Here is a 16,061-nt window from a genome sequence, read left to right as displayed (position 1 = left end):
AGTAGCCTTCCTCAAAAATGTCAACTTTTCTAAGTCTCTCTCTCATGGACAGGTGATTATTAACTCTGAGCCCTCTTTGTCTTCCTTTTCTTCTCCCAATTCCCTAGCTTTAAAAAATATGTCCTCACATAATTCCTCCGGTCTTCAAAAGTAGCGAAAACTTGATGAAGCCCTTCCTCAAACATTTTTCCAGAAAAAAACAGTGTTTCTAGTCTTCTTAGGCCTTTTCCCAAGCACTACAAGTTTTCAAGAGGCTTCATTCTCATTTCAGGTGTCATAGAGTCTAAACCCGGATTTTCTAGAACTTTGTTGTGTGCATGCTTTTCTACCACTTTCATCCTAGAAGTCAGGCACTTCCATGCCTTCTTAGAATTTTACATGTTCAGTCTTTAATCTCATTCCAGTGGTTCTTCTGTTAAGAGGTTTTCCAAATTCTCTCCAACTTCATCCCAGAAAAAGAAGAATTCCGATGTTGGTTCACCTATTAATGTGAGTATTGAAGATTTAGTTGGCGCCAAGGAAGGTTTAGTTGAAGATTCGCCAGAGCCTTTAGACAATCAGGGAGGAGATTTAAATCCTCTGTCTTTTGAGGAAGAGTTTTTATCTTCAGATACGGAAGAACTTTCCAATAGAACACCATTGCCCCATTCTGAAATTCCAGCTCATCTAAGATCCATTGTTAAAGAATGTTCAGGATTTTGCAAGACATTTGCTTCCTTGAAGATTTGCTCTTGATCCCTCTCAGGCCTTGTTAGAAAGGCGATCTTTTTCTCCTTCCGCAACTTGCGTAGTTGAAAGTTTGTCTTAGTTCTGTTTTGTTTTTGGATTGTTATTATCCTGTTGTAGTTATTGGTTGTGATCTGCTTGTTTAGTGTGGTTCTCTTTTATTTTGATTAACTTTGGGGTGGTTGCTATTGTATCTGATTATTGGAGTCATTGTTGTGGTTCTTGTCGTTTTGATGTTGTCTTGTTTAATCATTCTCTTATTTTCATTATATCGATGAAGAACTCTTTTTCAGTTTCAAAAAAAGATGTTACCATTTCTTATAAATGGGAAGTAAAGCTACCTTTCCTCATTAACAATAAGCTACCTTTCCTCATTAACAATATTGGATATTGAAGTTTATTTTATGTGTTAATCGAAAGATGTACTTGTTTGTGGTGTTCACTGTCCAGTATATATGGTAATATTTGGCAGTTCGTATATTACGTACTGGGATATTCTCTCATTTATCATGTTTCCAATAAGCATGCACTCCATAATCTTGTAAGCATTAGTTCTACCATTTTAATATGAACTAATTAATTGAAGTCTGTTCTCTAGTGGACAAGGGAGACGAAGTTTCCACATGCTGTTTGGGCAGCTGGTCGTGGTCTTATTGCCCTTCTATTACCGAATTTTGATGTTGTGGATAATTTGTGGCTTGAGCCATTATCTTGGCAGGTTAGGCATTTTCCTACCCAAAAGCGTGAACAAGTTCTTTTGCATAAAAAGTTATACTTTTTAGTGGTAATAAAGAGATATGTGGTATTCTGCTTACATCAGTCATACATTTTTGAGTAAAACACCTCTGTCTTAATTGGTAATACAATTATCGCTTTGTATTATTTTTCTGTTACAATGATTAATAAATGTATCAATGATCAGAAAATTTTCATAGAAGAGGATAACAATAAGATATTCCCACCTGAAATTTACCATACCAACTAATATGTAACAAAGAAGGATTTTTCTTCCTACTGGTCTAAGTTGGCACCATTTATGATGACCTCATATGGTCTACAGTTCATTTGATTGTGTGAACAATATTTCTTTTATAAAAATTGTATCAACTTAAAGTTCTTTATACTACTTACGTAAAATATTATAGAAAATAAAATATGCAGGAGAAGAAGATGGAGATTATTATTATACTTTTTTGAGGACAGAAAGGCAAAACTGACAGCCTGTGGAAGATCGCTTGTCTAGAATACATTAGACAAAAGTAATACTAAATTTCAAAGAGAGGGAAAGCTCTAATTGCTTTCTGGTTGGAAGTTCAAAGCATGTTATGGCTACCAGCCTTCCAGCCAGCTAGAACATTAAAGTATTTGATAAACTTGGCATGAAATGGTGTTTGAGATCTACTTTCTCATCAGTTTACTTTCAATCAATTGGCTCGAGCACTTACAGTTATTAATATTGTCAAGAAAAAAAAAGTAAAGAAATGAACGCTAGGCGAATATGTGCTATCCTGGTGAATTTTGTTTGAGCTTTGAAGGCACCATGATGATTATATTGTGTTTGAACTTGTGCCTATTTTGTAGGGTATTGGATGTACAAAGATCAGTAAGCGAAGAGATGAAGGATCCATTAATGGGAATTCAGAATCAAGATCGTACCTAGAAAAGAAGCTTGTTTTTTGCTTTGGTTCATATATTGCAGCTCAAATGCTACTTCCTTTTGGAGAAGAAAATTTCCTATCTTCGTCTGAGTTAAAGCAGGCACAAGAGGTTAGTTTCATAGAGCTCTCACGGAATATTTGTCAGTCATCTTATATGCTACCTAATTTTTATTCATAACACACTGTACTAATCTCTTCTGTGGTAGATTGCAACAAGAATGGTGATTCAGTATGGCTGGGGACCAGATGATAGTCCAGCAATTTACTGCCGAAACAATGCAGTATATTTCTTTCTTTCATATCCAAAACTTATTGTGTGATTCTTCTATTGTTGTTGAATAGATAATGTTACATTTTTGAGAATTATGTATTTAGTTTCTTTTTATTTAAAAAGGGTAAAATATCTTCCTTAAGTTTAGGGATTTTATTAATACTTTAGTTGATATCCTTTTTCTCACTAAAAGGATATATTTAGAAGATTCCTTCCTTCATCGACAAGGATTTTAACAATCCGTAAAAGAGGCTTCAACTGAATCATCTCTATAGAGATCTTTTCCTTGTCCGATTCAAACTTCTTCCTTATTATAAAAAGGGAAGATCATTTAAGAATCATCTATTGACACCAAAGATAATAACATGACTTATAACTAGCTTCATCAACAATGGTAGGAAGACTTATCAGTTCTTAAACTTCAAAAGGAAAGAATCCAAGGATTGTTTTTCCTTTCTTTATTAGTGATAAAATCTCAAAGTTACATTGAGAACAATAAAGAAGCATAAAGAGCAAAAAGTTAGGGGATCAGAAGGTGCACCACCTGAGCATCTCAACTAGGTTAACACTCGTATAGCACCAAAACATCATATCCCAAATATTTGACCGATCAAAACAGAGAAAATAAATAATAAAACATATATAAGTCCAGTAAAAGTACACAGGCGGAGATTGGGAAAAACTAAAAATTGGTGAAGAGACGGAAACAAAAAGCTACAGCTGCTGAGGGATACAAAGCTGAGGCTGGATGCAATGCAGGACGAAGAATAAGGGGCTGGATGGGAGAGGAAAGCTGTCTAGTGGAGATAAATATCTTGAATAGACTAAGACCAAACTCCATGTTTAAGGAAACCCAAGCTGCACTTTGTTCTGCATAGAGGAGTTTTGAGCACAACTTTTCTTTATCGTGAAAGATCCTTTGGTTTCTTTCAAACCACAGTTTGGAAAGGATAGTTTTTAGCAAATTTAACCATAATTGTCTTGGCTTCTTGGGGAGCAGAGGACCCTTTAGAAGCTGGAGAATCGAGAAGCAAAGAAAGTCATTATTTTAACTCTAAAACAAGAACTGAAAAATACAAAAGCTGAATATGACAACACCACCGAATGTCAAAATGCTCAATACTCTTACAGAAAAAATTGGAGAGTGCTATACCAATAGAGTTCTTGAACTTCTTCATATGGATCTTATGGGTCCAATGCAAGCAGAAAGGCTTGGAGGTAAAAAATATGCTTTTTGTTTGTGTAGACGACTACTCACGATTTACATGGGTAAAATTTTTAAGAGGTAAATTTGATAGAGTCAAAGTTTGCAAAAGTCTATGTTTGCAACTTCAACAAGAGAGGTAAAAATATTATTCGAATTCGTAGTGATCATGATAGAGAATTCGAAAATAAAAAATTTAGTAACTTCTGTGATCTGGAAGGGATACTTCATGAGGTCTCAGCTCCTCTAACTCCTCAACAGAACGGAGTAGTTGAACAGAAAAACAGAAATTTACAGGAGATGGCCAAAATTATGTTGCATGCTAAACAGATCCTTCTACATTTTTGGGCAGAGGCAATAAATACAGCTTGCCATATACAGATTAGAATTGCCCTTTGATCAGGAACTTCCTCTTCTATTTGAGTTATGGAAAGGAGGAAAACCAATTGTGAAATACTTTCATATATTCGGAAGCATTTGTTACATACTTGCTGTTCGAGAGTATCATAGAAAATGCAATACTAAATCTGATGAAGGAAGTTTTCTACAATATTCTCAAAATAGTAGAGCTTTTAGAGTATTTAATAAAAGAACCAGAACTGTTATGGAAACTATCAATGTCATAGTAAATGATAATGAAAAAGTCTCTCAGATGTTCCTTCACAAAAAGATATAGATGTTACTCCAACTGCTTCTGGTGTCAATAGCAACAGTGAAAACATTAACCCTTCTGCCAGTACAACTAAAACTTCATTAAGAGATAATGCTCCTTCCTCTCACGGTCAAAAGAACCATCCTTCTAGTAGCATTATTGGTGATCTAAATACTGCAATAACAACCAGTAAGAAAGACAGAATGGACTATGCCAAATTAATTGCAAATATTTGCTATACTTCACCTACTGAACCAACTTCCGTTAATGAGGCTCTCAAAGATGAATTCTGGATTAATGCTATGCAAGATGGAACTCTTACAATTCAAAAGAAATAATGTCTGGAATTTAGTTTCACACCCTGATTCAACAAATATTATTGGAACAAAATGGATTTTAAAAAATAAAACAAATGAAAGTGGCTTGGTAACCAAGAATAAAGCTAGACTTGTAGCTTAAGGCTACTCTCAAGTTAAAGGAATTGATTTTGAAGAAACATTTGCTCCCGTAGCCAGACATGAAGCCATTTGCCATTTGCTTGGCATATCATGTCTACAGAAGTTCAAATTATATCAAATGGATGTGTCAAGAGTGTCTTTCTTAATGGGTACTTAAATGGAAGAGGTATATGTTGCACAACCCAAAGGATTCATAGATCCTGATCATCCACAACATGTCTATAGATTAAACAAAGCTTTATATAGTCTCAAACAAGCTCCTAGAGCTTGGTATGAACGTCTTACTATTTTTCTAGCTCACAAAGGGTTATGCTCGAGGAGGAACAAATAAAACTTTATTTATAAATAAGTTTGATAAAGACTTCATAGTTGCTCAAATTTATGTTGATGATATGATATTCTTTGGAGGATTTCCTGAAGAAATAGTAAATAGTTTCATCCATAACATGCAGTCAGAATTTGCGATGAGCATGTTTGGAGAATTAACATTCTTTTTTGGTTTGCAAATAAAACAAGAAAAGAATGGAATTTTTATTTCTTAAGAAGACAATGCTTAAGAAAAGAATGGAATTTTTATTTCTTAAGAAAAATATGCACAAAGCATTGTCAAGAAATTTGGTCTTGATAACTCTCAGTCCAAGAGGACTCCAGCTGCCATACATCTAAAATTAATTGATATTGAAGCAGAAGCCGTTGACAACAAACTTTATAGAAGCATGATTAGGAGCTTATTATACTTAACAAGTAAACCAGATATAGCCTATGCAGTAGGGGTTTATGCTCGTTTTCAATCTGATCCGCGAATATCTCATCTTGCAGTGGTAAAAAGAATTTTGAAGTATGTTCGTGGAATAAGTGAGTTTGGACTATTATACTCCTATGATACAAATCCAACATTAGTTGGGTTTTGTGATGCAAATTGGGTAGGATGTTCAGATGATAAAAAAAGTACTTATGGAGGTTGCTTCTTTTTAGGGAACAATCTCATATCTTGGTTTCCTTGCCTATATCAGAATCTGAATATTATATCCGCTGGAAGCAATTGCATTCAATTGATATGGATGAAACAAATGCTCCTTGAATATGGAATTCAACAAGATACTATGATACTATACTGTGATGATATGAGTGTCATTAATATTTCAAAAAATCTTGTTCAACATAGTAGAACGAAGCATATTGATGCAAGACATCACTATATCAGAGAACTTGTTGAAGATAAAATATCTCACTAGAACATGTAAGAACTTTTCTTCAATTAGCAAATATTTTTACCAAACCACCTAATGCAGTATCTTTTGAGAATTTAAGGGCAGGTTTGGGCTGCAAATTTAGCCCATACTAAATCCAAACCCAATTATTTTTTAAAAAAAATATATGGAGGTCACCGCTTGGTTTTTCAGCCCAATTTTTTCTTGGCTTAGAAGTATCCTAAATTTTTCAAAAAGAAAGTGGGAGAGGAAATTTCTAGGAACTCCATCTTCCTTCAAACCCTTAACCATTTCATCTTCAACCTTTAAACCCTTTCAAAAATTCTCTTGAAAATTCTTCCTTCCTCTTGGCAAAAATAGTAAATACTAGGAAAAACATGTTTCGATCTCGTTTCCCTTCAGAAGCTGCATCTGAAGACAATAACCCAAGGGAAAATATTCCCGATGTCCAACTGAGTGGACCCTCTTCTCCTAAACCAAAATGAATGAAAATGATTCCTTCACGACGTCCTTTAGGGAAATCTGCAAGAGCAAGCAAGTCTTCAAACACTGATGATTTTGAAACCTCCATGTATTCGAACCCCTTTGATCATCTAAATGTTCATAGCTCCTTTATTCTAGAACAGTCCAACTCTCATTTTGATATTGACTTTGATATTGACTCTGATGAAAGGGATAATATGAGCTTAGCATACCTTCTAAAATGAACAAAATCTAAGACATTTTCTGCTAATCCAGACTTCTCTTTTGTTCCTCCTCAAGATAAAGAAACTCCATCTGAAGTTCCTGTTGATGAACCACTAATGAATCCGTTAATGAACCTGTGGAAAATGAATCTGTTGAAACCATGTTTAATGATGTTCCCGTTGATTACTCTCCTATTGTTTATAATAGTGATGTCTCTGCTAATGATCTTGATGAAAATAGTGATGACCCTGTGTTAGACCACCGATTATCCATAAATACCATAGAAGGAAGAAGAATGTAACTAATAAATAGTAGTTTGGGTAATAGTCGGTTATAGGTAAGGGGTAATCACTTAGAAGGAATATAAATAGCAAGAAGAAAGAGAAAGTGAGTGAGTATTTCATTGCAGTAGTTTCTTACCATGAGCTCTTGAGAGATAGGGTTATAGTTAGAGAAAGTGTTCTTCACTAAATTACATATCGTAATTCATTTTACCTTCCTATATTGTAAGTTTTTTCATTGAAATTCAATAAAGTTGTTCATTCTCTCCTTAAGAATTCTGTGTTGGATTTGAGATCCAACATATTGGTATCAGAGCAGTAAACCTGGAAAAAGAACTTTGATCTGCAGAAGCTGTCGATGATGGAAGAGAAATTGCCAACGATCATGAAGAACATCGAATGATTGAATGTTCAATACGAAAAGCAACAGCAACATCAACAAGCATTGAAGGCCGATAATCAACAACGATAGCACCAGGTACTTATGAAATATATTGTAAGTATTATTAATGAGAAATCGGTTACGACCTTCGATACAGAAGGTTCATCTAGCAAATTGAAAGAAACTGGCGGGAAGAAGATTGAAGGAATAGCGATAAGCAAAGAATCAAACGATGAGACAAAAAAAGAAGTCAAGGAAGAAGAAGATAAAACAGTTGATCGGAATAAGTTTAAAAAGATGGAAATGCCTGTTTTCAATGGAAATGATCCTGACTCGTGGTTATTCCGAGCCGATCGATATTTCCAAATCCGTAAAGTAATAGAAATGGAGAAGATGACTGTTTCTGTCATAAGTTTTGATGGACCGGGTCTCGATTGGTACTGATCCCAAGAAGAGCGTGAAAAATTCACCAATTGGCCGAATTTAAAAAGAAGGTTGTTAGAACGGTTTCGATCAATCCGCAAAGGCTCTTTGCATGGGAGATTTTTTACAATTAAGCAAACGTTGATTGTTGAAGAATACAGGAATTTATTCAATCAACTTGTGGCGCCATTATCTGATCTTTCAAACAGAGTGTTGGAAGAGACGTTCATGAATGGATTGTTTCTGTGGATTAGAGCTAAAGTCGAATTCTCAGAACCAGTTGGCTTTCCTCAAATGATGCATTTAGCACAAAAGGCTGAAGTCAGAGAGATAATTCGGAAGGAAGCAAACATGTCCGGATATTTAGGAGGGAAATATTTGTATAATCCGGAAAATTATAACAAATTTAACTATGGTTCGACTTCTAATGAAGGAAAGGCTAGTACTACCACTCCAATGAGAATGATAAATTTACGAAGTATTGCAAATGGGTTAGTCAAGAAAGAAGGCCCAAGTAGTCGTCTATTTGATGCAAAATTCAAAGCTAAAAGAGAAAAAAGATTATGCTTCAAGTGTGATGAGAAATATCACTCGGGGCATAAATGCAAAGAGGTCGAGCTAAGAGAAATATATGTTTGTGGTACGAGCTGATAATGTAGAGAAGAGATTATAGAAGAAGACTATTGTGAACAGGAGTTGAACATGTTTGAGATGGAAGGAGGAGTAAATGTTGTGGTAGAATTATCAATCAATTTGGTGGTTGGTCTCACGAACCCCGGTACCATGAAGGTTAGAGGGAGAATACATGGAGAAGAAGCAGTTGTATTAGTAGATTGTGGAGCCACCCACAACTTTATCTTGGATAAGTTGGTGAATGAGCTGAAGCTGCATACCAAGGAGACTTCCCATTATGGTGTTATTTTGGGGTCTGGAACTACCATCAAAGGGAAGAGTGTATGCGAGAATGTGGAAATTATGCTAAATGAATGGAAAGTGATAGCAGATTTTTTGCTCTTGGAATTAGGGGGAGTTGATGTAATTTTGGGTATGCAGTGGTTGTATTCTATTGGAATGACAGAGACAGATTGGAGGAATTTGACAATGACCTTCATCCATGAAGGGAAAGAAATAATGATCAAAGGAGACCCGAATCTGACAAAAACCAGAGTGAGTCTGACTGTTTGAAAACACTAATGAAAGCCTGGACTGATTCAGATCAGGGATATTTAGTAGAGTGCAGAGCCTTGGAGGGAGGACTAATTCTACCGGAAGAAATAGTGGAAGAGGAAGCCAATGAGATACCTGAAGATGTGCAGAAAATGTTAGATAAGTTTGATGATGTTTTTGAGTTGCTAGAACTTTGCTTCTGAAGAGGGCAATCGAACATCAAATACGTCTGAAATTAGGGATTGATCTAGTGAATATAAGGTCTTTATAGGTATTCATTTCACCAGAAGGCAGAGATGGAGGGGCTGGTTGATGAAATGTTGTCTTCTGAGATCATACAACTGAGCAATAGTCCATATTCAAGCCCAGTATTATTGGTCAAGAAAAAAGATGGAAGTTGGAGATTTTGTGTGGACTACCGTGCACTCAACAATGTAATAATACCAGATAAGTTTCCCATTCCTATCATTGAGGAATTATTTGATTAACTTAATGGTGCGAATCTATTTCTAAAATTGATTTAAAGGTTGGATATCATCAAATTAGGATGCATAAGGAAGATGTAGAGAAAAGAACATTTAGAACTCACGAGGGACACAATGAATTCTTAGTAATGCCCTTTGGTTTAACAAATGCTCTAGCCACATTTCAGTCACTTATGAATTCTATATTTTGATCCTACTTAAGGAAATTTGTTATGGTTTTTTTGATGATATATTGATATATAGCAGAGGAATGGATGAGCATATATATCATTTAGAGCTGGTGTTGGAAGTCCTACGTGAGCATAAATTGTATGCTACTAATAAAATGAAATGCAGCTTTGCTTATCAGAAGGTGGAGTATCTTGGCCATATTGTTTCGAGAAGAGTAGAAGTTTATTTGGGAAAAATCAGATCAATCAAGTAATGGCCAGTACCAACTAATGTGAAGGAGGTACGTGGATTCCTAGGGCTCACTGGGTGCTACAGAAATTTTTGTGCAGAACTATGGGTCTATTGCGGCTCCTTTAACTCAATTATTGAAATTGGGAGCATTTAAGTGGAACGATGAAGCTCAGCTGGCGTTTGATAGATTGCGGGAGGCTATGATGACATTGTTAAGGATGATGCATTGTTATCAAGGAAGAGGTTGGAGAACAAAGCGGCTGATGCATTGTTAAGGATGTCTTCCATGGTGCATCTTAACTAGTTGACAGCTCCAACACTAATAGATTTGAAGGTCATCAAGGAAGAGGTTGAGAAGGATGATCACCTTAAGGAAATCTTAAGGAAGCTTAGAAATGGAGAGGAAGTGCAAAAGTATACTTTACAGCAAGATATGTTACAATGTAAAGGGAGGTTGGTGATTGCAAAAAATTCGACTTTGATTCCAACTATCCTTCATACCTATCATGACTGTGTTTTTTGGAGTCACTCGAGTTTTCTTCGAACATATAAAAGATTAACAGGAGAATTGTTTTGGCAAGGAATGAAGGGAGATGTACAAAAGCATTGTGAAGAATGTGTTGTGTGCCAACGAAATAAGACTCTCTTTCTCCAGCTGGTTTGTTGACACCATTAAAGAGTCCAAGTAGAGTGTGAGATGATATTTCAATGGATTTCATTGAAGGATTGCCGAAGGCAGTTGGATCCGAAGTAATTTTAGTGGTGGTAGACCGTTTTAGTAAGTATGGCCATTTTCTCACACTTAAGCATCCTTTTGATGCTAAACCTGTGACGGAGTTGTTTATTAAGGAAGTGGTTAGACTACATGGGTTTCCATAGTCAATTGTCTCAAACAGAGACAATCTTTCTAAGCAACTTCTGGAAGGAGCTATTTTGGTTGGCTGGAACTAAATTGAAGCAACTTCTGGAAGGAGCTATTTCGGTTCATTAAGGAACTGATGTTGGGAGGTCTTGATGAGCTGGAAGAGATTGCCTAGCCATGAAGCTACGTGGGAGAAATATGATGACTTTCATCAAACATTTCCAAACTTCCACCTTGAGAACAAGGTGAAACTAAAGTGGGAATGTAATGTTAGATCACCGATTGTCCATCAATACCATAGAAGGAAAAAGAATGTAACTAATAAATAGTAGTTTGGGTAATAGTCGGTTATAGGTAAGGGGGGACCACTTAGAAGGAATATAAATAGCAAGAAGAATGAGAAAGTTAATTAGTGAGTATTTCATTGTGATGGTTTCTTACCGTGAGCTCTTGGGAGATAGGGTTATAGTTAGAGAAAGTGTTCTTCACTGAATTACATATCGTAATTCATTTTCCTTTCAAATATTGTAAGTTCTTTCATTGAAATTCAATAAAGTTGTTCATTCTCTCCTTGAGAATTCTTTGTTAGATTTGAGATCCAACACCCCGATAATATTTTTAATGAATCTGTTAATATTCCTATTGATCCTCCAAATGTTACCGAATCCATAGTGCTTCTACTAATGAAGTATCAAATGTGTCGAGTCTGTATTTGATCCTCCTTAATCCTTTCTTTCTGAATCAGTTCCTAATATCGATCCATCTTGCCCTGAAAACACTCCTAATCCTAGTTCTGCTGCACATAGTCATGAGGAACCAGCTCCTAAATCCAAAAAATCCAAAAAATCATCTGAAGGCCCTAAAATAGTCACTACAAAGGCAGGTAGAAGAAAAATTCCACAACTAATCATACTTTGTCAAAAGGGGAGTTTGTTACCTTTTTTACAATGATGTATTTAGTTTCTTTTTATTTAAAAAGGGAAAAATATCTTCCTTAATTTTAGTTGATATCTTTTCTCTCGCTAAAGGGATATTTTACAAGATACCTTCCTTCATTGACAAGGATTTTAACAATCAGTAAAAAAGATTTCAACCGAATTATCTCTAAAGAGATCTTTTCCTTGTTGGAGTTTCGTATCGTGCAGTACTTGAAGATTGTTTGATATCTTCATAAGACGACTCAGTGTATCCGTGATAAGAGATTTAAAAAAGACTTCGTAATTTGATATGGGGTCACTTCGGGGGAGCCTGACTATATTCATTAGATTCAAATATAATTCTGGGGGAGCCTGATTATTTTAGTTTACGAAAAATAACTAGAAAGAGTACTAGATATAGGGGGAGTGACTTCTAGATTGTTAGTGTTATACTCATTTGAATCTTAATAAAAATCTACTTATCTGAGCTATAAAAGCTCTCCAGAAGTAGGTGGATTTCACCGAACTGGGTTAACAAAATTTTTATGTTATTTACCGCTCTGTTCCCTTAACATACTGGTTGTTAACTAAAGTAAGCTAACAACTAAAGAAAAATCATACTGTTTTACTTTTTTAGATGAAGTTCCCTCCACGAACTTAATAAGTATCTCAGATATTGAATCTATCAATTACAATGACTGCACGTGTTGGATATTAGGTCTATGGCATCTTATGAACAGTAGTGGCAGGGAGCGGGAGTTCTTAGATTTTAACATAAGAACTCATCAACTTCTAGTTCTATTACTATGATGCAGAAGAGAGAAGACTCGATGCAAACTTTCTTGATATGAAATCTGATAACTTTAAAAGGAAATAATCAATTCAACTATAGTCATTATATCTCAAACAATTGGTAATGTTCAAATCAACTTGCCTGATCGGCAATAACCTCTATCATGCTAAATGCCCAAAAACGTTAAAAGGAGAATATTTTTTTCATATTAACATCTTTTTTTGAATTCATCAATTTGTGGGATTGAATCATTGACCTTGTGCTAATTCAATCCATATTCATTGAACTATACTCAAATTGACTCTTATCCATAATATATCTTTCAAAGTTTCAACATCACATTTCTTTTTGTTATATGTCTTATTGCTACCGTTCTCTTCCAAAGTTCACTCTATTTTCGTTTTTTTAATCTTTTCAACGGACTTCTCATTGTTATTTATCTGCTCAACCGTCTTTATGTGGCTCTCATTTAGTGATGTCATAACACCTTCGATGATGACATAGGTTGGTTTTTTGAGTATGGGCGATAGCTATGAATATGAAGTGGCAGCTAAAGTTGAGAAGGTATATTTTCAATCGTGCTTCAAATTTGCAAATAATAGACCGAGTTAATCTTATTTGATTCCTACATGGGGACTTAATTGGCTTAGGATTATTTAACTAACTTCGCTCACTTTGCTTTTCTAGATTTATGATTTAGCGTATTGTAGAGCGAAGGAAATGTTGGGGAAGAACCGTCAAGTTCTTGAAAAGTTTGTTGAAGAATTACTAGAGTTTGAAATTCTTACAGGGAAGGTAACCCCTCAATCTTCTAATAATTATTTGAATCCTATTTGATATTTTCTCTGAATTGGGTTGTTGATCTTTTAGATTCCGTTCCTATTAATTGCCCAATAGATTGTTTAAGATATTCACATAATTGAAAAAATAAACATGAGTATTAACCATCGGTTGTTCTTTGAGAAATTCTGGGTTTGTTTTAGCTCTCTGAATTTTTCTTCACTTACTTCAGTTCTAGGGATAACATTTAAATTCCTGATTGAAAATATATTTTTACGGTGCTTATAAAGCATAAATAACATTAAGTGTTTACAAATATAACAAGTCTTGTGGCAGGTTCATGCCATAATAAATCAACTCTCTTGAGTCTTGACTGTTAGGTGTTAAATTGAGATGCTATTCATGTCATGTGAGTGAGTTTGTTGGCTATCGGAATTATGCTAGATCCAACTTCAGGAGATTGTTTTTTTTTATGTATCTTTTACTTTGATTCGGGTTTACGAAGAGTAAAACCTGTATTATAATTTAAATCCAATATTGTTGTTGGAAGGCCCATTAATCTTTTTGTTTTCAATCTGGATAAAAAATTTGTTCATTTGCTTATCAGCTGAAAATGGTTCTGAATGACACTGATGACATTTTATTGCAATTATGCTAATGAGTAGCCTTCCCTTGGCAGGTTTTGGAGAGATTAATTGAAACCAATGGAGGAATTAGGGAGAAAGAACCATTTTTTCTTTCTGAATACTACGATAGAGAGGTATATTATGTATTGTTTTCACTCTATGATTTTAACTCCTTTTTTCTTCTCGGTCAACTGTTAACATAGGCCAATGCAATTATAGAGCAACATAATTGAAAAAAGCTTAAAAGAATTTCAGTATTCTGTAGTACTTGGATGAACTGGACATGAACAAAATCCATCAGTTACGGCTACCAATTGCAGCCAACACTGAGAATTCTACAGCCAAGGGTACTCTGGTTTGGACCAGTCCTAGGTTATTTGATCTCATACAACTTTTTCTAGGAAGCACATTGCCGAGGACAAACATGTTAAATGAATTTGTGTGGGTTTGTTGTGATTCTTTTGTTTTGAAAGAAGCTTTAAGATGTTGCACATGTTAAGGTCTGGGGGATAGGGACAATGTTTTGATTGGACAACTAGGTGCTGAAATTGGGCTGTTTAGCCCATGGGTTTTGATTTGGGTGAAGCCAGGGCCATGATTGATATCCAAAATGGGTTTGCATCTTGTACCATCACGCGTGGCCTCCTATTGGCTGCTAGACTATTTTATCTCTAGTCTAATCAATCCTCCTATCCATCATCTCTTCCTCTCCTCGCTCACTGAAAATGTCGTAGTTGTCATAAGGAATAAAAATATCATTTTCATGTATCTTATTGTAAAAATGCCGCATAGTTCAGAAATAGTCATATAGTGAGTTGATTGGGAATACTATTCCCTACTCAAATTATCGTGTTTCTTTTCCTGCTCCATCACCTATTGATTGATTTGTTCTTGCATAAGCCTCAAGAGACTTTTAAAAGAGAGCAATCTACTGACTTTACTGTGTACATGCAAATTTCTTTGACACTAAAGCTTGCAAGTATTCTTATTACGGTGGTTGGAAGCATGCAGTATTCTTTGATGTGGCTTTTGATTAAATTTTTTGAAGTTTTTTGTGGTGTCTGCCAAAACTTCGTACGTTTTCATCATTCACGATATGTACTTAAATCTTTTCCTTTGATTGCAGCCATTGACTGGTGGATTTCTTGAAAGCACAAACTCGTCGAGAACTGCTCTTTTAAGTCCAGGAGAGAAATGATTGATTTGGAACTAAATCATCTATTACGAAAAGAGAAAACATGGGTTGCTCCTATGTTTTTCATTGCCATTTTACATCCTATAATTAATTCAAATAGGGATGAGATGTAATCTAGATGTGCTGAGTGCAGAGGCGAGATGCAATTTAGAAGTGTTGAGGGTAGATATTATGTAATTTGGTTTACAGAACAAGGTTTTTGTGTGGGAACTGGCACCATTTTTGCTTGGCCACAGGATTTTGCATCACTTCTTGAACTCAAAAATCTACAAATGATGTTTTGAAATATCAAAGGAATGATTTATTAATGAAAAATTCATCATTCTTCTTACCACCCATTTCTTATATTTGTAATGGTTCAGTGAGACCGATCTCTGATTTGTAAGCTTATATTTACTCTCTCTCTATATATATATTCCGTTGTCTCTCCTTTGTCATGTTGAGACATTTCATTACGTTGTTTCCAGAATTTGAGCTAGAAGGTGCTATATTAGGAATGAGAGATAGCTCCACCTTAATTTCATTAGTCAACTCTTGAGATGCTTTATCAGGAACATCAACCTTTTGCATAAACATTCATTCTTCCCGAAAATAACATCTTTGCCGGTCACACACTTCTTTTCAATCGGATGCCATTGTCTAAAACCTTTTAAACCTTTTGTGAACCCCAAAAACATGCATACAATAGTTCTAACATTCAACTTTCCTTTGTTTTGGTGAGCAAAACCACCACACTGAAAAACCCTTAGGTTATTTAGGTTAGGTGGGTGTTTGGTTCACTTCTCGTCTGAAGTCGGCATATCTAAGGAAGCATGAGGACATCTGTTTAGTGTATAGACCGTACAAGAGGAAATTTCTACCCAAAATGTTTCTGGTAGAAT

General features: G+C 35.2%; 1 protein-coding gene across 1 annotated transcript in view; it reads left to right on the top strand.

The window, feature by feature from the left end:
• LOC103487285 (probable inactive ATP-dependent zinc metalloprotease FTSHI 5, chloroplastic) overlaps positions 1-15,514 on the top strand; it is a 48,214-nt gene extending 32,700 nt beyond the window's left edge. Inside the window, exons 13-19 of the mRNA XM_008445553.3 lie at positions 1,325-1,444; positions 2,308-2,493; positions 2,591-2,665; positions 13,084-13,143; positions 13,267-13,374; positions 14,039-14,119; positions 15,112-15,514. Of these exons, the coding sequence (XP_008443775.1) occupies positions 1,325-1,444; positions 2,308-2,493; positions 2,591-2,665; positions 13,084-13,143; positions 13,267-13,374; positions 14,039-14,119; positions 15,112-15,183 (702 nt within the window). The 3' untranslated portion in view covers positions 15,184-15,514. The remainder of the gene's footprint in view (positions 1-1,324; positions 1,445-2,307; positions 2,494-2,590; positions 2,666-13,083; positions 13,144-13,266; positions 13,375-14,038; positions 14,120-15,111) is intronic.
• Positions 15,515-16,061: the final 547 nt, after the last annotated feature.

The sequence above is a fragment of the Cucumis melo genome, chromosome 2, assembly GCF_025177605.1.
Source record: "Cucumis melo cultivar AY chromosome 2, USDA_Cmelo_AY_1.0, whole genome shotgun sequence".
NCBI lineage: Eukaryota > Viridiplantae > Streptophyta > Magnoliopsida > Cucurbitales > Cucurbitaceae > Cucumis > Cucumis melo.
The sequence above is the reverse complement of the archived record's forward strand: the minus strand, read 5'-3'. Positions and strand labels throughout refer to the sequence as shown.